Source organism: Lonchura striata, chromosome 8, assembly GCF_046129695.1.
Source record: "Lonchura striata isolate bLonStr1 chromosome 8, bLonStr1.mat, whole genome shotgun sequence".
In the NCBI taxonomy this organism is placed as follows: Eukaryota; Metazoa; Chordata; class Aves; order Passeriformes; family Estrildidae; genus Lonchura; species Lonchura striata.
The window spans coordinates 19,835,352-19,857,151 of NC_134610.1; the positions used below are offsets into that span (position 1 = coordinate 19,835,352).

Consider the following 21,800-nt stretch of genomic DNA (forward strand, 5'->3'; position numbering starts at 1 on the left):
AGGCAGAACGAAAAGAAAGTCTTTCATAATTCTGTTTGGAGATGTAGATTTGGGTTCACAAAAGTAAATTATAACAAATTTGTTTGGTACTTTTACCATGGGTGTGTAGGTCACAGAGTCAAATTTGCTGTTATTAATTCTTTGTAGAGGGCTGAGGTGTTACTAAGGTAAAATGGCTTGTGAAGTTTCTCATGGTAAGCACAAGGTCAGTGATAGGGGTGAACAAAATCTCTGTTTGACCCTACTGCTTCCTGAATTGTCTGTGCTGCTTTGCCCTTGTCCTGGGGTGCAGGAGCTGTGCACTTAGCTGTGCACCGGGATACACACAGGAGGCTGATGCCTGTGTGTGCTGACAGATATTTCCAGTATATTCCTTTAACAAAAGACTTAAGTAAGTTGTATTGTGTCCTTCATCAAATATGACATATTTTTTCAAATTTGTACTTAAAATCCTTTTTGTTTACACCATGGTTTTTTTTTAAATAGAGAGTGCTTTTTAAGGAGAACTCAAAATCTCATCTCTTGCCCTTCAGATGGCAATTGTATTAACTTCCCTATTAACTGTTAATTTTGAATTCGGACTGGGAATTGCATTAACTTCCCTATTAACTGCTGGATTGGTGTTGGTATCTTTTTCAATCTGACATAGATTAAAGCAATAAAAATGTCATTACTGTTCGGCCTCTTCATTCAGAAGAAAAATTGATCTGAACCGATCAGAAAGAAAGAAGACTGCTACAGAAAAAATTTAATGGTGGAGGTCAGAGCATTTACAAGCATTAAGCAATTTGCAGAGAAGGGAATGAGACTGATATGTGTACCTCTGTGTAGTGTAGCAAGCAAAATAAACACTGTGTTTAGGATACTAAAACCATTGGTGAAACTTCTTTTTTCTTTTGAGTTTCATACTAGGACATGGGCAGAACTTTTAAAGACTTCAAATGTTTAGCATTTTGCATAGGAGCTTTCTGGTTCAGTTCTGTGGCAGTTGTTGTACAGAGGATGGAGTGTTGTGAATTGGGACTCCATACAAAATAAAGATTTTGCTTCCAGCTCCTTTCTTACAGAAACTGCAAATGATGGTGTGTGTACAGAAATGGAAAGAGTGGCTTGGTGGTTATCAAAACCTAAATCTGTCTTTGTAAATTGAATTCAAATCCCCAACACCCCCTGCCCCCCTCCCCCCTCAGTCCTTTCTGCAACAGTTTTTGAATGTTGGAGCAATTTAATTGAAATTGGACATCTTTCTTGTTACCATCAATTGTAAAAGGTTTTATTTTCCCACCACCTGACTTGGGACTCCATGTACGCATTTCTAGAAATACAGAGTGTAGCTTCTAGTGATTTCAGTTTCTGCATTGCACTGGATGTAAAAAGCAGCATACTGATCCAGAGTGTTTAGAACACTCTAATGTGTGTGAGCAGCAGGGCCCCAGGCTGTAGGTGCAGGTGTTTAGAACACTGTAGTGTGTGTGAGCAGCAGGGGCCCAGGGCTGTAGGTGCAGGTGTTTAGAACACTCTGTAGTGTGTGTGAGCAGCAGGGCCCCAGGCTGTAGGTGCAGGTGTTTAGAACACTCTGTAGTGTGTGTGAGCAGCAGGGCCCCAGGCTGTAGGTGCAGGTGTTTAGAACACTGTAGTGTGTGTGAGCAGCAGGGCCCAGGCTGTAGGTGCAGGTGTTTAGAACACTCTAGTGTGTATGAGCAGCAGGGCCCAGGCTGTAGGTGCAGGTGTTTAGAACACTGTAGTGTGTGTGAGCAGCAGGGCCCAGGCTGTAGGTGCAGGTGTTTAGAACACTGTAGTGTGTGTGAGCAGCAGGGCCCAGGCTGTAGGTGCAGGTGTTTAGAACACTCTAGTGTGTGTGAGCAGCAGGGCCCAGGCTGTAGGTGCAGGTGTTTAGAACACTCTGTAGTGTGTGTGAGCAGCAGGCCCCAGGCTGTAGGTGCAGGTGTTTAGAACACTGTAGTGTGTGTGAGCAGCAGGGCCCAGGCTGTAGGTGCAGGTGTTTAGAACACTCTGTAGTGTGTGTGAGCAGCAGGCCCCAGGCTGTAGGTGCAGGTGTTTAGAACACTGTAGTGTGTGTGAGCAGCAGGGCCCAGGCTGTAGGTGCAGGTGTTTAGAACACTGTAGTGTGTGTGAGCAGCAGGCCCCAGGCTGTAGGTGCATGGCGCGGGGTCAGTGGCCCGGGCCGCGCGCGGTGCCGGCTGCGGGCAGGGCCGAGCCGCGCTTGCCGCAGCCCTGGTGCACAGCCTGGCGCTGCTGTGCCCGGCTGCAGGGGCACAGCTGTGCTGTGGGAGTGCTGCATCTGTTCCAACCTCAAGTTCCTTTTGGGAGTTGAGCCTCTGTGGACTCCAGGGAAGGTTTCCTTCTCTGGTGTGTAAAAGCTCAATTCAACGCCTTTTACTGTAATACTGGTTAGGCTCAGCTGCTGAAGAGGCTGACCTGGATCTTCTAACAGTTTTTTTTTTTTATTTATTAAGTTTGAATGACATGCAACAAAAGCTCAGCAAGCAGCTTTCAGGCAAACACTAACGCTTTTTTTTAGTTATTGGATAAGGCTCTTGACTAAATGTAGCATGGATATAATCAGCTTGAATACTATCCAGTTTCAATGTGGAACCTCAGATATTTATCTGTACCTTGGAACTTTAATACACCTTTCATGGTTTATCTGAAGTTCAGTGCTGTCTCCCTTTGTTGTGAAGTTGTGTTTTCAAAGAAGTGTTCAAGATTTTGATCAAGAAGAATATTAAAAAGTTATTTATGCAAAGATCTCCTTCTAAATTTAGTAAAAAACGCCCTATATCCTTAATTTTGCATTTGGTTCTCTTTGTGGATTCCTTCTGTCATAGGGTATATAATCTAATTTGATATTGAAAACATTTAAATTGTTGGTAATATGCTTATTCATCTGCGCATTTCTTGCACTAATGTTTAAATTAGAGTTCTAGAAGTGTTGCCTGTTTAAACTTAGTTTTTAAGGATGTTGGTTGATGCATATAATGGGATGAAATGCTTTGAAATTATTTGGTTCCAAAAAGCTTTAAAAATAGGAATGTAAGAGAATTTCTCAGTATTAATAAAAAATAATTACAAAACTTCTGGATCAGGATGTTTTGATTAGATTTGCCTAGCCATAGTAATAATACTTTCAGCCTGTCAGGCTATCAGATATGGGGTAGGAGTCCTAAATGCATTTTAGTGCAGAACTTTGCTCAGTGGTTTACTTCACATACTTGCAAGGTTTAGAATTATTAAATTGAAAAGATGATGTAGCAAAAGCACAGCCTGCCTAAGGGGGCAGCAGGAAAACATCACACAGCCCCCACAAGCACACTGCAGGAAGTCAAAGAAAGTTGCTCTTTGCAGCAGACAAGAATGCAGCAGCTCTAGCATTACAGGTACCTACAGCTGTCAAAATATATGGTATTTAAAGAGGTAACATAGTAATGAAGTGATAATTGATGTAGTGACTGATGTTTCAGTATATTTCCCATGGGATGTTTCTATGACTATAAAAAAGCCTTGTTGCTCATTACACAACATGTGGCCTCTGAGCTGCTCCTGAGATATTTTCCTAAGGGGGGGAGGGGGCGGTGGAAATACAAAGTTTGTGCAGAATTCAGGACTTCTCAAGGGCGATCCGGATGTGGGAGTGTGCAGTTTTTGTCCAATTCTGGATTCTCCAAAAATGTAATTCATGGTAATTTATGAGTCACATACATGTAAGTAAGTACAAGATAATTCATTTGATTGAACCATAATATGGGATAGACATATTTCTGGTTAATTGAACAATTAGTATTAAGGGAGGGAGAAAATCTGACTTGATACAATTAGTACTAAGGGGGGAAAAATACAATTACTATTGAGGGGCGGGGGAAAATCTCATTTTTTAAAATGTGCAATTGATGCACTGCAACCACCTGAGCAGAGCTACAAGATGGAGCAAGCTGTGGTGGGCTGGTGCCTGTTGACAGCAGTCTGCCTTTGCTGCTCTGCATGCAGGGGATTTGTTCATGCTTTCAGTGTACAATCGATTTGGATTGCTTGTATCTGCTGCTGAGGGGTTAGAACTCAGTACCTGAGTTCTAACTCTTAACAAATTCTTAACTCAGGCCAAAGAGGCAATTTTTACAGTTCTCTGAATGTGTGTGGTTTCATCTTGTAGATTTCCGTCCCAGAAAATTTCCTGCAAGCTTGCCTGCTTTTATTCCTCAGGGGTAGAATTGCTAAGAAAATGGTGGTTTCAGCAGAGATAAAAAATACAGCTTCAAGATCTAGTGGGATCTGGTAAATCCTCCTCTTGGGGACATGTGAAGAGGAAGTATCAATATAATGCTGCCTGCTCTAGAAAGGAGGATAAAGTATAGGACAATTCATTGTCATGTTTAACAGAAGCTCCATAAGAAGATAAATAGAAAAGTTAATTTTTAATTGTGTAATAAGAAATGATCTTTTAGATTCTTAAACAGTGCTTATAGTTGATACTCACATAAGCTTATACTCAGAGACATTAAAAAGTTTCAAAATCCACATCTGCATTTATTTGTGAACATTTGTTACAAGTACACACAATTGCTATTTCACAAATTTAATTATGTACTCAAGTCTTACCTGTGTATATTTTATAATCTAGTAGTGGGTTTTGATATTAGATGCAGGCAAGGAGAAGCAAGGTGTTTAATTTTCCTGGACTCCTCATTTTCACATATGAAACTCATTTAAATCCTTTGGGAAGAAAGAATGAATTTAACCCAGTTTTGTGAAGTGCTTATGTAAATTGTTTTGCTTGACTTCAAAGCCTGAGAGCACTTTTTAAACCCCTCATTTTTGTCTACATTTTTTTAGATATATATTAGTTATGTTTATGCTTAAGGAGTGGTGTAAGTGATGATAGAAACATCTTTGATCTGACTAGATTTGAAAACAAAGTAGATAATTTGGGACTGGGAATAGAGCCTAAAGTAAAAAGATAAAAAAAGGAGTGCTTCATTTCAGTGAATTATCTTTTTTTTTTCTGTTTCCATTTTAGGAGGTCTTATTTTGCTTCTGTTGCTAGCGTCCCCAAAAAAATTTCAAAACCTTTCTCCTGCAGCCTATCTGTGGGAAATAATAGTCCTTTAAATATAAAAAAAGTCATCAGAATATTTGAAAATACAGTAAATGCCAGTCTGCCTTTCGTCTTCCTTCTGTATTTATGTGAGGTACTCACTTGAGTGTTTTGCAGCAAGTGTTTTATGGTGGGATCCATATCTGGAAGTGAAGGGTTAGAAACTGATACACTAGATATTCTTGTGGTGATCTTTTAAAATTTAATTCTTCCAATATTTGTATGTGTCACCCTTGATTGGAGCCAGCAGAAGAGATGGTAGGATATGCATTTGCTTACATCTACATTAACCAGTAGCTTAATTTAGGTAACCCTTGGACAAAATATAATCTTGTATTATCACCAGGCCACTAGGATGAAGTCACTGCTAACCAGGATTAAGATGAAAATAAGGAGCAGTGGAAAATTACTTGCCCTGTACTTGTTCTGTTCGCTGTGGCTGCCAAGTCATTTCTGAAAGCCAGTAAATATATGTTGTTTTGTATGTTTTGAGGGGCTGTTCTTTGTGTAGCAGAATTATCATTTCCATAACTAGAGACTCTATAATCATATTTGCTAAAAACATTAAATGTTTAAAAATTACTTTCTTTGTTTTACAGAACACTTCACTTGCATTATAAAAGTGCTGTTCACTTTATTGTATACTCAAGCCTTGGCAGCACTTTCTGTTAAATGCAGTGCTGAAGATAGGATGGCATGGAAAGAGTCAGGAGCTCTCAAAAAGGTTGGTTAGTTTATGAAAACATTTATGAAATTCTACTTAAGTATTTCTAGTATGAATGTAACAGATACTTCTGCTTTGCATGTAATAATCTGTTTCTACTTCAAAATCCAGTTATTTGCTTCTGTATGTGCAATTTCTGCAGGTTTGTGTACATGATGAGACTTAAAAGTTTCACAATCTGTATCTTTATCGTTTCAGTCTCTACTTTGTTGCAGTGATTGTAATCAGTAAATGCAGCTTTCCTTCCAGTGAAATTGAAGCATTCCTATATAAACCATGGGCATTGATCTGATGCATTTCTCTACAGAAAAAGCAGGCAGCCTTGTTGGAGAAAAAGCCCTCTTGACTTTTCCAACTTGCTTGTGCTATTTGTGGCTAGCTATATAAATTTCTCTCACTATGTGGTCGAGAGTGCTCATGTGATGAAGAGACAGAGGAGGAGATTTGACACTATTGTTTCCTTGACTTTTGGTAGTATTTACAAGTAAAGAGACAATGCATCTTTCTATTTCAGTTCACCTGATTGAAAGCCAGTTGCCACCAAAGACAAAGTTCTCTGCACTAGCACCAGCATTCATTTAATCTTTCAGTTAACTTTTTGCTCCACAGATTGCTTTTCCCAGAAGGTCAGAAGAATGCCAATGTCAGACCAAAGGAAAGGATACAAGTGTTGGAACCAGGAGAAGAAATGGGTATTACCTCTTTATACAACAGCTGGGCCTTAGATGTAAAATGAAATGAAAACTGAGAATCATGGCCTGCCTGTTCACATGTAACTTAAATTTGTCATACTATTCAGTCAGAATTCCAAGCTCTTAAGGACAAATTATCTACTGGCCTGCTACTATGAGAATTTTTTTTACATTGGGATCACTGGACAGTACTTCATTTTTTTAGGTCCCTAGCCAGACCTTCTTTCAGTATAATGTCATTTTCTTAGAAATACAATGACATTTGCTTGATGTTTTTGCTAGTGATCAGGTTGTTTCCTTAAGTGATTCTCAGGAGATACACATCTTTGCAATTTAAAGCACTCAGGATTGTCCAGTGGTAATCACACACTCCCTGTTACTCTCTCCCAGATCATTGTCCTTCTCTTCCTGAGCATATCCCTCATCCTCATGCATCACAAGGGAAGCTAGTTTTTAATTTAGAAACCCAAGTTCTTTCTTTAAAGTCTCTTTAAGCCCCAGTGGTTAAAAACATATGGTTCAGGTTGGCTTTTTCTTCTCTTCTAGTAAGATTGACATTTTAATCCTGGGATGACTACACAGATGACACCTCACTTAACTTTTGTCTATGGATAATGCCAAGTGAATCTATTGCAGTTTGGTATTCCAGACATTAAACAAGGGCTGAAAACTTTGCCCTATATTTATGTAAAATGATCAAACGGCATGAAGAGTTTAATTTCCCAGCAGGGCTGAAAGGTGGATATTGTACTTTTGAAACCCAAATTCACCCTCATTATCTTTGCAAGGTGTGTAATGGTGTCATAGGAAGCACACAGTAAATGGCCATGGAGTAAACTTCCAGGAATAACATAAAAGGTTTGTCTTAGCTGCTGAATTAAGTGTATGTTGCCTTCTGGTTCTTTGACTATAAGCATAAACAGTAAGTGTATGGTCCCAGTATGAAAGGTGAAGACCCCATCTAAAATGGAGAATGAAAGTTGATGTCAAAATGCACTAAAGAAACCAATTTGTGAATTATATACATAACTATGTACTGAAGTATTTGGTTTCTTTAAAGAATCACAGTAATGTTCCACTCCCTTGTTTGTTGTGTTGATAATATACTAACAGAACTCCAAATTCATATCCAGTCATCTTTTTCCAAGTAGAATTCATTCTGACTTGGAAAAATACTTATGAGAATACTGCCTTCTATTTCTTAAGGCTTTCTGTGTTGCCTTTTAAATGTAATTGCTATGGCAAAAGCTAAGTGGCTATTTATTCTTTACACTAAATATATTTTCCACCTGTAGTAGACATTGTTCATTCCAAACGCAACTTTGTACTTTCTGATAGATTCATTTTAACTTAAAATACATAGCAAGTGTTTTGTCATTCATTCTGGTAGGTACGTTTTCGAAAATTACTTTTTAAAATGAAGATTTTGTATTGGAATTAAAATTATGTCAGAACAAGGTGTATCTGTGAAGTGATTCTTTCTAGTTTTAAAGTAAACATTTATATACTCACAGAGAAGATATGAAATGCAAATGTTACACAACAGCTTTCATAAAGCACTCAGTTTAGAACATAAGTAATTCAAGTAGCAGTTCACATTTGACTCTTGAGCTAAATGCAGTCCCTTTCTGAAAAATTATGTAGTTGTTCTTAATTTTTTAAGTATTGTATATCTTTGTAGGTCAATATTCGCGTGTTGATCAAAAGGAAATATTCTTCATTGCTCCTGCTATTACAGAAACACTTGATTCTTTTTATAATCAATTCTTTTTGGATTTCCTTTCTTCTCATTTGCAGAATACATCCAGTGGAGAAAAGTCTTGGGAAGTGTTGCTGGGTCATGTGATTAGTGAACTGTCTAAGGGGAAGATATATGAAGAAGAAGAGACTGAAGAACTAGCAGTGGTACTGGCAAATTTCTGGAAAATTTATCCAGAACATCCCCTTGAAGTTTTTTTGCCTCGTTGTTATAATGATTTTTCTCTGATCTTGCTAAAGACTTGCAGTACAGCTCTTTATTTTCTAGATCAAAGCATATCCCTTTGGGACAGTTCGCCTCTGCAAATACCTCTGTCTCTTTTAATAATATCAGATGTGGTCAGTGCCACATTGAGAAAAGTTATTGACAAATACTTCTTATAATTGCAGGTTTAATAATATATATGGGTTTTAATCATAAATATGAAAGACCATTCAGAAACTTGAAAAAGTGAATATTTAAGTAGAAAATCCATTTGTCAAGGGGGAAGAAAACTGACAGAGGTATTTCAGATTATTAGTGAAATGTTGGCCTTTGGAATGTATGTTTGATGCAGTCATTTATATAATATGCTTAAAAAAATACTTGGTTCATGTTGGACTTTCCCTGCTAGGGGATAATTTACCTGGGACAGAATTTAGTAATAGCTTCCTCCTGTCTAGGTAAATCCGGATTCTGTAGAGTGCTATCTGCAGCAGTTCTGCCTGCCTTTCCTCAGGATCACAAGCCTTCTTCAACACCACCTCTTTGGAGGGGATTTGCCTAGTTGTCAGGTACAGAATGAGAAGGACACACTCAAATGTTTTCATATAAAAGCTAGAGATCAAAAACTAGAACTTTAAGGTTGTCTTTTTCATGGTATACATTTTCTATCCTAAGATTTTTTTTTTAAATCATATATTATAGCACTGCAGTTTTCAAAATATGGTATTATATTCTTAAACTTCAGCAGTCATGCTTATTTAATTAGGTCATAGGTAATTGTCTCGTAAAATACCCACATACTTTAAAAACTTGTCCAGCATTTGCAGAGATGGTGTAATTCCACACACAATGGAATTCAGTACTGATTTTCTTAATGCCGCTGAATACTTCATTCTTATAGACATTGCATCAGCAGACAATTATGTTTAAGTTCTATGACTAATTAGTTTACTTCAGGTCAGCTCCCTCTTTTCCTTGCCTCAACATCAGCTCCTTTGTAAAACAGCTGTTAGCTAGTTTGGGATGCTAAACAGAAAACAAATTATTGTGGAGTTTGGGGCTTTCTTGTTTTGTTTCTGGTTTTTTTTGGATTTGTGGTTTTTCTGGGGGAGTTGTGTTTTGTTTGTGGGGTTTGCTTTGGGTGGAGGTTTTAAATTTGGTTGGTTGGTTTTGGAGTTTTTTTATGACAATTTTTTTGTTTCAAGAGTCCAGTTTGATGTTACCTGGTGAAATTGAACCTTCCTGTGTCACTAAGCATGACTATTTGCATCTTAATACTACAATACTTTTTTATTGAAATATATCTATTTTTAATAAACTACTTAAAAATTTAAGAGTCTAGGTATTAATTTAAACCTCTCTGATTTCATGACTAAAAGGAAGATGAAGAATTCACCGTTCTTGCAAGCTGCCTGGGTCTATTACCATCTTTTCAGTCAGCTCATCAGTTCACCAGTGCCTCTTGTCTTGATTGGCCAGTGCCAGCATTTGACATGATATCACAGTGGTGCTCAGAACTGGCTTCATTTGCAGGTAGACATCCAGATCAAGTAAAGGTATGTAGCAATATTATTTTTTCCAAAATATTCATTATATGGAAGCAGCTATTTATTGCTTGATTCATTATGTGCATATACTGTTGCTTTGGCTAAGGATCAGAAAATGTAACTTGCAAGTGAGAGAGAAATTGTAATGGGAATTATTAAGAGGTGGATGTGGGTTGAATTGGCTAAAAACAGGAATAAGAAGACCTGTGTGATTTTTATAACTGCTGGAGACAAAATATAGAAACACCATCCTTAGGTGATGCTAAGTGTGCATCTATCTTCTGCACCTGCAGCCAAAAAAGGGTAATAGAAACTTTTAAGAAAAATAGGTATCAGAACTTTTCCTTGCATGTTTTAATTTACTGTAAAACATTGCATCTTCAGTTGCAAAACTGAAAAAGATGAAAAGGTTAAAATCTGTTTAATAGTTACTGATGAAAGATGGTACCTTTTTTCTGAAGGTTAAAGAAATAATACCAAGACTTGAGTTAGTGCAACTGAAATAATCAGTTGTGAAATGGAAATGTTTCAACATGAGTGCATTGTTTTGATTACAAAGCTGCATCCCAAATTCAAGTCCCCCTCTCCTAAATCTGTGGTGTCAGGGGAAAGCCAGATGCATTCCTCACTCTGCAACATGATTATTCCTATGAAAATTTGAATACCCATATTAATCTCAAAATACAGTTTCTGATAATCTGTTAGACATTATAGATTGCAGTGAAATTTATAGCATTCTTCCCATGGTTGGAAAGTAACCAGGTTCAACTGCAATATTTCTTTCTCTTTTTTTTCTTTTTTTGCAATTTAGGTTTCAAGGTCATGCACTCGTAAAAAAATTTTTGGACCTTACAAAAAAGATCCCATCTGACAACTGTTCCCATCAGTTATAAACACAGAAAAAAATTGCTATGTTGAAGGAAAACGTGTTTCTCTTTAACCCCCACCCCCCAACAGCCAACCAAGAAAAAACCCAACATAAAATTGGACAGTGATTTTAAGAGCAAATGAGAAGAGTTAAGCTTTTCAGAGTAGTATTTAAGACAGGTAGTGCCTGTCTTATCAAAAATTGTGAGTTCTGGTAACTTCTTAATGGCGTGTGTCCAGTACAGTTTTGAAAAATGGGCAGATATCTTCAAATATCATTTACAGAGATTAACTTCAGTTCTGTTTTTGAAAATTTGAGTCTAAATTTTACCTGGGAGACAGCTTTCATAGTCAGTGCCAGAGTTTGGGAGTAACACCTTGATACTGCCAAGCAAACTTAGTGCAGGGATTAAGAGTCTTTCCTGTAGGTGACTCTTAATCCTCTTGTTTTAGCTGTGAAGGTTTTTGCACTTAAAATATGTCACATTTAGAAAACATCCTGGGGAAAAGGCTAGTGCCATTTTGTACCTGTTACAAAGAATGAAACATGACTGCAGTTGGGTAGGATAATCATCCAGGAGCAGGTGACTATTACAAGGCTACATTTGACTACTAAATCTGTGAAATGCAAAAGAAATGAGCTATTTTTAAACTGCATGTTTCTTTTATTTGGTAATCTCTTTTTTTTAAGAAAATATGAATGTTTTAAAAAATTGTCTGAACTGATACATATTCTTACCTTATTTGTAGGCTTTGCTTATCCAGGAACCTAAGTGGGACTTGCCACGTCTCCTTCAGTTGCCTGAGAATTACAATACCATTTTTCAGTATTATCACAGAAAAACTTGTTCTGTTTGTACCAAGGTTCCTAAAGATCCTGCTGTTTGTTTAGTTTGTGGTACTTTTGTATGCTTGAAAGGACTATGCTGTAAACAACAGAGTTACTGTGAATGTGTACTGGTAAGAGAGAGTTAATTCAAATTCTGTAATTGATTCTCACACTCACTGATTTTTTTTTTCTTAGTTTTGATGGTTTTCTTTTCAAAATGTGTTTATGTAATCTTAGAGTAGTTTTGAGACCCTTCAAGGAACCCTTGAAGGGTCATCTAGTCTAACTCCCCGTTGTAGAGTTTAGTGCTTATTTCTGAGGGATACACCTAGATTAGATTCTGGAGGACAATTTAATTGCATAGCAACCTATTTCTCCTTTTTGTGAAAGTCCTAGAAAGCCACTGTGTGTAATGTTGACACGTGGTTTTCATTCACAGCCAGTTGAAATTTATTTACACTCGGGTTGTTCATATATTATTTTAATTTTCCTCTGTTTTTTTTCTTGCTTTCCAAGTACCTAAATAACCAGTCTGTTGTTGATTTGAGTATTTTCTGATACCCAACCACCTACTAGAGATCTACAGACTGTACGTAGGTGCTGATTTAAGGTCTTTGACTTTTTCAGTAGCAAAGTTTTCTAGTCAGCATATAAGGAGCCTGAGTTGGATGACATCTATTATTGTTTTTCAGACTGTAATAAAGGTTTGCTTTGATAGGTTTTCTTTTTACTTCCATTGAACAGTTAGGGGAAGACTGGAACTATATGGACTTGACAGAACTGTGAGAGCAGTTTGTTAGAGAGATATTTACAAATGGGGCATAAAATGTCAGAGAGATTTTGGACTGTTTTGAAATTGTTTGAACTCTCCTTTCTCTCTCATTATGCTAATATGGTAGAAGAATAAAGGGTGGGCAAAATTTACAGTAGAATTTATAGTTACATTTAAGGTTTCAAGCTTCATGAAAACACAATGTTATTTAAAAAGTAATTAAAAATTCATATAGTTAAATAATTCTTGTTGTAGTTCATGGGATTATAGCTTGTAGTTGTAATTAAACCATATAGGAAGGGTGCATTTTTAATTGCTAAAATGAATTGATGAATATAGATTGTGGTAGTCAGAGATAAATGACACATTCAACAAAACAAGAATTGCTAAAAGAAAAATTTTATTAGATTTTCAGAGCCATAGACTAGATCTGTGAACATGGATAGAGAAAGCACATGTTTAACAATATAGACTGTTGTAAAAGAGGTAATACTAAGTTCTTCTAAATACTTTCTCCTGTTTTTGCCATCTGTGAAAAATATTTGCTAATCCTCTACAGTTTGCTGTACAACAACAAATTCAAAATATTGTACATAATATTTTTGCTTATTTTTTGTAATTCAGTTTTTTACATTGTAACAAATATCCTCCCTTGCTGTGCAGGGAAACATTTTTATATGCAGGTGGTGTTATGGCAGCACAAGACACTGAATTCTAGTTTGGGTGGAAAATTTTGGGGCAGGCTATCCTTTGGCAAACTCTTAATAATGTCTGCATGGTATTTGAAGGAAAACAAAGTATATTTTTAAAAATTTCTTCTGTTACGAAGTTGACAGATATTAACAGAATCTTTGCACTCTTGCCTTTCTACACCCATAACTACAGCATTCTCAAAACTGTGGAGCTGGGACAGGAATATTCCTTTTGATTAACGCATCCGTAATCATCATCATACGAGGCCATCGTTTCTGCCTTTGGGGTTCTGTTTATCTCGATGCACATGGTGAAGAAGACAGAGATCTTAGGTAATGTTTTCATTACAGCTGTGTTTCATTGTTGGTGCCTCTTTGTAGATCAACTTTGTCTTGTAACATGCAATAGCTGATAATAATAGATCTTAACCTTCCTTGTGTGGAAAAATGGAACAAGCACTTATACTTTTTCTAGACATTTTTTCTGACTTTTGTTGGCTTGGGTTTTTGAGGATTTTTTGACCCAGAGGTGCTGTAGTCATGATCACTGGAGTTATACCAGGAGCCCAGCAGACAGATTTCTATGTTGCCATTCCCAGCTGTGGTTAATTCTGTTATGTTGCGAAACACTTATCTCCCAATGTTATCGTATGGCCTTTTATCAAACAATACAGCTGGATTTTGGTGTAGGGATGGAGCATGACTTCCAAGCTACACCTGACTGAGAGAACAAGTGATTGTTTCTGGATTCTGCTATCCAATGTAAGGAAGGAAAGTCCTGGCAGTTACACTACCAGAAGCAAAAATGAAAACCCCTCACTAATAAAAATGCATGTTTACCCTGCAAGAAAGTTGTATGAGTATTGTGTTGATTATGTAATGAAGCATCTTTCCATTTACTTGGCGTATTAACCATTTATTTTCTTCTTTCCTTTTTTTTTCCTCCACAGACGTGGTAAACCCCTGTACATATGCAAGGAAAGATACAAAGTGCTTGAACAGCAGTGGGTGTCTCATACTTTTGATCATATCAATAAAAGATGGGGGCCACATTATAATGGCTTGTAAATCATCGTCATCATCATCTGCACACCATATAACTGCTGTTACCATGAATGAATGCATTTTGACTGACATAGCTTTAACTGAATGGGAGTTTAGCTCCTTGGCTCGAGGTGGAAGTGGTTATGGGCATAAAAGGGAAATGGAACTTTGTCAACATGTGAAATCTGTGCAAAATGAGCTGTTGTTGCTACAAAAGAATGATACAATAATTGAAATTAAATCCTCAAAATGGTGTGAGCAATCTTACTGCACTCAGTAGTCGATTTTTCTTGTGTTTTTTAAAGTCCATTATTGTTAAGAAGCACAAATTTACTTGGAGTTGTTTAGAAGCTCCAGGGGTAGCTCTCTGGGTTTTACTTTTCTTTGCATGGAGTTGAGTTTTTAGCAATTTTTGCTGAAACGGTGCATATGTCTATTACATCTACTAAATATGTTGGATAAAATTTCTTTGCCTTTTTTGTGTTGGCTTGAGGTTTTGACTTGATAGGCATTTGTAATTAGGTCTGTAAAACGACTGTGAGACTGCATGGTAATAATTCGTCTGGAAGGTGAATTTTAAAGAGTATTTCACTTATAGAGGTCTATTGAAATATTTCAGGCATTACTGAAAACTTACACATTCTCAGGAACTTCATTTTTTTTTCTCCATAAGTAAATGAAATAACTGTAAATTAGGTATCTTACTGCTCTTCATGTAATCCAGAACACACATTCTGTCTTCATTTTTTTTTTCCAGGAAGGAGCTTTTCTTTTTTTCATATCATTTGAATAAATTGTTAATGATAACTTACAGAAATTGCTGTATATAGGGAATTTGTATGGTGCCCAACATAGCAGATCCCAGTTACAAGAGTAATAACCATAAGCCTGCCTATCATTCCAAACCAGATGTATGTTTCAGAATGATTGCATTAGGAATGTGCAGGCTATTCTAGAAATGAAACATAATTTACTGCCATTTCAGGAGGTTCCTCAATATTGTATTTGTTTAAAGTAATCACTGTTCTTTCTGCTTGGTTTCCTAAAAAGGAAAAATAAAAAAAAAAAAAAAGAAAATTCAACAGAGGTAGCCAAGATGAGCTACCAGTGCATGTGCAGCCTCACTGGATGGATGCCAGAACAGTTTATGCTTAGAGGACTAAAACATTCTTGAGAAGAGGCATAACTGGGCTAAAACCCAGAGCGTAAGTAGGTAGGAAAGATTATAGTCAAAATACTAGTATGTAATATATTGCTACTGTTGTTTTTCACAAGTCTTGGACATTTGTGGGCTATTTCATACAGTACTACCAAGCAGTTCCTGGTAGTTTTGACTCCCACAGCTTGTGTGTAAAATAAACTTTGTATGTGTAAAATAAAAACATCTTATGATAAAGCCACATATACAAAGAAAACAATTCCCCAGTGGAAATCATTATCTAGTGAAAAGTGTATAGGGGAAATAAAATTACTGTATAGCAATCAAGAACACACCGAAGGAAAAGGATGAGTTTTTCTGGATACCTGCAATTTGAAAAACCCTACAATAAAGGATACTGTTTTTTATACATACATATAAATATATATATATATATATTTCAAAAGTATTACAGTACTTCCTATAAGATTAGAATTACTCTGTTTCACTGACTAAATGGCTGTGTCTTTTCCAAAATATTACTTTTTTGATACTGTATTATAAGTTCTGCCTGTGATATTTTTGCATTGCCCATTAAGAATATCAGGCCATTTTGTAAGTGTGGTTAAAGAGCAAAAAGATTCTGTACGTTGCCAGCATAACATTATTACAGGGCTCATGAACTTGAGTGATCTTTAGTTTGAAGCTCCAATGCTTTATTTACAAGAGATAATGTGTCCAGAATTTGATTACTGTGTTTTATTTAAAACAGAATGATCTCTGATTGTGCATATGGATGTGAAGTAAAACTATTAGCCTTAACTTCAACATTTGGGTATTTCATAGTGGTTATTATAGTACTGGTGAATTAGTCACCAGTCCATTTAAAAACAACAAAAAATTTCTTGGTTGAAAAATTGTACTTGAATATCCTTGCATGCTGCTAAACAAGGATTTTTATTTCCCCCATAACTTTTTAAATCCTACTTTATTAAGCTAACCTTGAAAAATAACAGGTCCAAACTAGAGTGGTGTGTGTGTCTCAAATGTTCTGGTGTGATATCCTGTATGAATGATCATTTAAGTACAGTACATTACTGTAGACTCTAAATCAATCTTTATAACACATCAGAAGAGTACAAAACTAGGAATACAATAATTGGCATTGTAAGATATGTTAATAAAAGTCTACTGTCAATCTGTGTGTTCATGAAATTTTTTCTCTGCCCCAGTAATCCAGAATGACAATGAATTCCACCCAATAGCCAGGCAGTTATTTAAATGTTAAAACCTTATGCATGCAAAGTTTTTTGCATAGAGAGTAAACCTGGTATGTATTTTAATTTGTTGCTTACAGTCATGTATTTTGCAATAGTAATTTGGATTATTTTACTCATAACTATAGCACTTAAAATAGTGCTTAAGTGTATTCCCACTATTACAGCATTGCTGCTGCAAACTGCTAAAGTTAAATTGCTGAGTTGAGAAACTACTTTTGGGAAAAATACTTGATCTTTTCTGTCAAGTCTTATTATGGAATAACTGTTACTTCAAGTTGATGAATGTAATATTTATGTATTAGGTTTTTTCTTTTCTTTTGACCTTTGAGAGATTTGGTGGAACAGTCTTCTTTTGGCCTTGACCTTTGGATAACAGCATATTTCCTTTTTCAGTGGTGACCTGCATTTTTTTATTAATATTTTCATCACCTCTGCAATGGAATCTTCTATAACTTACAGTATTTCACAATGAAGTTACATTTTTCTTTTAAAAATAGGATCTTTTTGTACCGTATCTGACAAATGTAATTGCTTACTTCAGAATCACATTAGATCAGTTCACATTGTGTACATAGCTGCCAGAGGAGACTTGAGTTTTGTGGTGATCTTGATATGATTTCTATCTAATTTTTATCTAACCCAGATTCTGCTGTCCTGTTTTTCAATTTCTTTCCTCGGAGGTGTGGACAGTGATGAATGGGCCCTGTCTGACTATTAGCATAGATGAGAATGAAATTATGCTGTTTGCAAAGAAACCCACAGGAATAACCTGTGCCAGTGTGTGGAGGTTCACAGTTCTAAATTACAACCACAGGATATAAGGAAGTGCACCTAATCGGATGAGGCTGGCTCCGTGTGACAATTTGTGTTGAGTTTGTTTTTGTTTGAGCGAGATTGCTCACTGCAGTAAGTGAGATCTGTACTGCTGGGCTGATCAATGTCTCCTTTTGGTAGGGCAGAGTGCCCAAAGCCCCTACTTGCATTTTTCTCAGATGGACAGTAGTTTCCCTGCAAATTCTCTTAGGCTGAGAAGCTGCTGTGACTTCAGCCTTGTAGCTTACCCTGCTTCTTCTCATACTGCAATGTCTAATGCATTTCCCATTACAGGGTACCTTTGACTCATTACTACTATGTTTTTTAATAATTTTGATTGAAAACAATGATGCTGGACTTATTACTCATGGATGGATTTATTTTTTAATGTTAAAACAAAGCAAGATAACCTAATTAGAGCTGGAAAAAAAAAACAAGCATTCTTCATGCCCAATACTGAGAAAAGTATAGGTCAGATATTTATTGTCCCTACATTTTGGCCTTAAATCTGGTGACCAGATATGCACAGGTCACATTTGAATGTAGAACACGAGTGTATACTGAAGCACTTGCCAAATCAGAACATGTTCTCAGGGATTACTTGTAATACTGGCAAATACCTAAAGTAGATAATGAGTCTTTGTTTTTCAGGTGTCAAGGAATATACTTTGCACCTTGCAGTTGAAGCCACTAATACTGTTTGCTGCGTAGAGTTACTTTCCTTCTGCTTCCTTGAAAGACTGGAGCTCTCCTTTCTGTCATGCCTTTGTTGTCTCCATGTTGTATATGCAACTGCTTTGTGTAGTACTACACAAAAAAAGAAACCTAAACCAGCTGCAGAGTCCTCTGCAACTGTACAGCAACACTTTGCAAATAAATTGGATTTTCTCAGGGTACTTAAAGCAGAGATAGCCACGGGGGTGCAGCTTGAAAATTAGTTTGTAGAGATTGGCTGCTTTTGTGCTCTATGGTGCTGGTCATTTTAGGTTTGTCACACATCAGCTTTGAAAATTTAACTGCATTTTTTCCAGTTTTCTCCACAGGCCCTAAAAGAAACTGCCTTTGTTCTAGGACAATTTCCCATTGTTCTCAAGAGAGTTTAGTATGGAGCTGGTATTGTAATCTCAGCTCTGCAACAAGGTACTTTGTGACAATGCTGGTGTAAACATACACATGATATAAAATACAGACATGTAGGCTTTGTTAAACTAAGATCTTCAGGACAATTGAAGGGACTGTTAAGTATTCTTTTAGGTTCTGTAGCTGTCTGCTTTATCCTGCTTGTTTTGTCTCAACTTGTAAGGTCCTTTATCCAACAGGAGCACCTCCTGTTTGAATCAGTAAGTTCTGCTCTATAATGTTGTATCAACTGGTATTCAAGCAAATCCAGGCAGCAGGGTTTTCTATTGTCAATAAATATAAATGTGCACTCAGAATTCAAGTGAGATATGGCCCTTGCATGTCTCATGTTCCTGCTTTTTGCATTTTTTCAAACTTTGCTGCCTTCAACCTCAAATCTCCCTCCTCACACAGATATGTTGGCAGTAATCAAAATCAACAGGAAACTAAAATGGGGTTGTTTCCCATAGTCAGACATGATCCTGGACAGAATAATACCTCTTCAATATCTCTGTATCATCTTTTTTGTCCTGCCAAAAGCTGTTATCTCAAGAAATAAGTATTTCTGAGAGTTAAAGAAGCTTATTGCCTTTCAATACTTAGTGCAGTATTTGTATGACTAATACTTACAGCAGGTGACTGATGTAATTCAACTAACCTCCAGATACCTGGCTACTCAGAAATAGGGTCACACTTCCACTTTCTCCCTACTTGGATTGGGTATTTTTTTATTACATAACTTAATAGCAAGACTTCTTACAGACATTTCCCTTATACAAGAGTATTTTTTTTTAAATTTTGAAGGATGCTATTTTAGCAACAATTAATTCACAGACTAGCATTCTTTCTCTTTTAATCCTGGGCAAAATTAGGGACTATTAATCAAATTACTGCATGCAATTTTACAATTCCAGTCTGTCTAAACAGACAAGAAATCCACAGCAATCAGAAGCTAAGGTACAGTAGCAGTGCTCTTCTGCGGGAGAGCATTTCCAAGAATACTGCAGTACATTTTTTCACTGTATATTGCAGAGCTGTGTTGCATCTTGTCCTCTGAAACATATGTCAAAAGACATGTCTGTGAATACCAAGGTGGTTCCCTAGCAACAATAAATAGAAGAAAGCTCAGCCCATTCAAGTGATTTACGTTTGTGTGGCAGCAAAGATGGATTTCAAATACTAAGGGAACTCATTAGCTGGAAGAAGAAAAACAGCAAATAAAGAACTGTAGATACATCTTCCCCAGCACTCCTATTGTGTACAGCATAATTGGGAATTTACATAAGATATTCTTAATGTGAAATACCATCTCATTTTACTCTTTCCTCTGCAGCTTTTTATTTTCTGTACTATAGTGGGGGGTAAAATGTTGCCTGTGGGAAAGTGTAAGGAGAAGGCGCTTTGGTTATTTGGGTAAGTTCACCTTCCAGCTGACTGTTAATGTCCTATGTGCTCAGATGTAGCATTGAGTGATACCGGACACTCACTTGCTCAGATGTTCATTCACTAAGGGTAAATGTATAGATTTACATGTAACAACAGGCACATGGTGTGACTCTTGGGGATGGTCCATGTAGATCTAAGAGTTGGACTCCATGATATTTGTGGGCCCCTTCCAAGTCAGGTTATTATGTGATTCTGCAATAATAATTAAAAAATAAGAATTAGCTATGAGATGTTGTAATGGCATTCCCAGTTACACTACTTCTGCCTCTGTGAAGAAAGCTTCACAAAGTAAGAGTAAGGATTACTCTTGGAGCATCACACTCCAGCTCTGCAGAATAAAGAGTAATTTTACAGTACTTGGGTAATGTTACAGAACAGATTACAGAATCACTAGGTTGGAAGAGACACCTTCAGGATCATCAAGTCCCACCCATGCCCTCATACCTCAACTAAACCATGACACCAAGTGCCACATCCAGTCTTGTTTTAAATACATCCAGGGATGGTGACTCCACCACCTCCCTGGACAGACCATTCCAGTACTTTATCACTCCTTCTGTAAAAGACTTTCTCCTAACATCCAACCTATATTTTTCTTGATGCAGCTTAGGACTCTGTCCTGGCATTCTGTCAGTTGTTGCCTGGAGAAAGAGACCAACCCCCACCTGACTACAGCTACCTTTCAGGAAGTTATAGAGAATGAAAAGGTTGCCTCTGAGTCTCCTCCAGGCTAAACAAACCCAGCTCCCTCAGTTGTTCCTCATAGGATTTGTGGTACACATTTCCAGCTGGACTCTGTGGCTATTGGTACCTAGAGTATACACTGTGTAGGCTCTTCTAGGTGTATTTCTGTTGGTGGCTTTTAAAAAAGTAATTTGAGTCACCTTCATCTGGAGTTTAGTTAGGAATGAATCCAATATAATTCCAAGTCACTTCAGTTCAGCAATGCTATTTACATTTCACTGCTATCCCTACACCAGACATTGCATCTCCCCTGCTTCTGTTTCCAGGTGTCTGCCTGAAGTCTGCAGTTTGTGCTTGTGATTTTTAAGGGCTGAACTGCTTCCATTGATTTCAGAGACAGTGGAACCCACTCCTACATTAATATTGCTGATACTTAATTTCCTTCACTATTGAAGAATTTTTGAATGGAGGTTTTCTCCTTTTCAGTTTCCTTTGCTGTTTTTTGTTTTGATTCATGCAGCAGAACTCAGTTGTTTTGCCTTTTCTGTCCTCAGTATTCAGGTAATGCAGTAGTTTCCTAGTCAGGATTTTTCTTCGACTGGTTCAAAAGAAAAGAAAGCTAGATGTCTCAGCTAGGGCAACAGTCTTTGCATACAGGTATGCACAGACACATTAAAGGTAGATAAAGCCATTTCAGATGTCAGTTTAAAAACATAACTGCCACAAGATCTTGGCTACCCACCTTCTTGCACAGTTTCTTTTCTTCAAAATGGTGGCAACCTTTAAACAAAGTGCATTTGCATTTATTTAAAAGCTAAAAAAGGAAAACTGGAGCAGCACCTGTGTGATCTGGTAGGATAAGACAATAAAACACAATACACAGTAACTTGGCTGCTTAAGAGTTCACATATGGGTGCAGTTATCTGCATACCCAAAATTCAGAACTGCCTCAAGATATTAATGAAAGCAGTACGCATTTCAGCAGTGTCCTTAAAGTCTTCAGCACTCTCTTTTTCCCTTCCAGCAAACCTGTTTGGTATAATTACGTTAAATTCTGATTCACCAGTGTATATGATGTCT

At 37.0% G+C, this 21,800-nt stretch overlaps 1 protein-coding gene across 5 annotated transcripts in view; it reads left to right on the forward strand.

Annotated features, from left to right (window-relative positions):
* The window catches only part of UBR3 (ubiquitin protein ligase E3 component n-recognin 3), a 104,072-nt gene extending 87,496 nt beyond the window's left edge, over positions 1-16,576 (forward strand). For all 5 annotated transcript variants that reach the window (XM_077785034.1, XM_077785035.1, XM_077785036.1 and 2 more), the window contains 7 exons: positions 5,710-5,834; positions 8,324-8,431; positions 8,948-9,058; positions 9,869-10,045; positions 11,654-11,863; positions 13,390-13,529; positions 14,147-16,576. In XM_077785034.1, the coding sequence (XP_077641160.1) occupies positions 5,710-5,834; positions 8,324-8,431; positions 8,948-9,058; positions 9,869-10,045; positions 11,654-11,863; positions 13,390-13,529; positions 14,147-14,264 (989 nt within the window). In that variant the 3' untranslated portion in view covers positions 14,265-16,576. The remainder of the gene's footprint in view (positions 1-5,709; positions 5,835-8,323; positions 8,432-8,947; positions 9,059-9,868; positions 10,046-11,653; positions 11,864-13,389; positions 13,530-14,146) is intronic.
* The last annotated feature ends 5,224 nt before the right edge of the window (positions 16,577-21,800 follow it).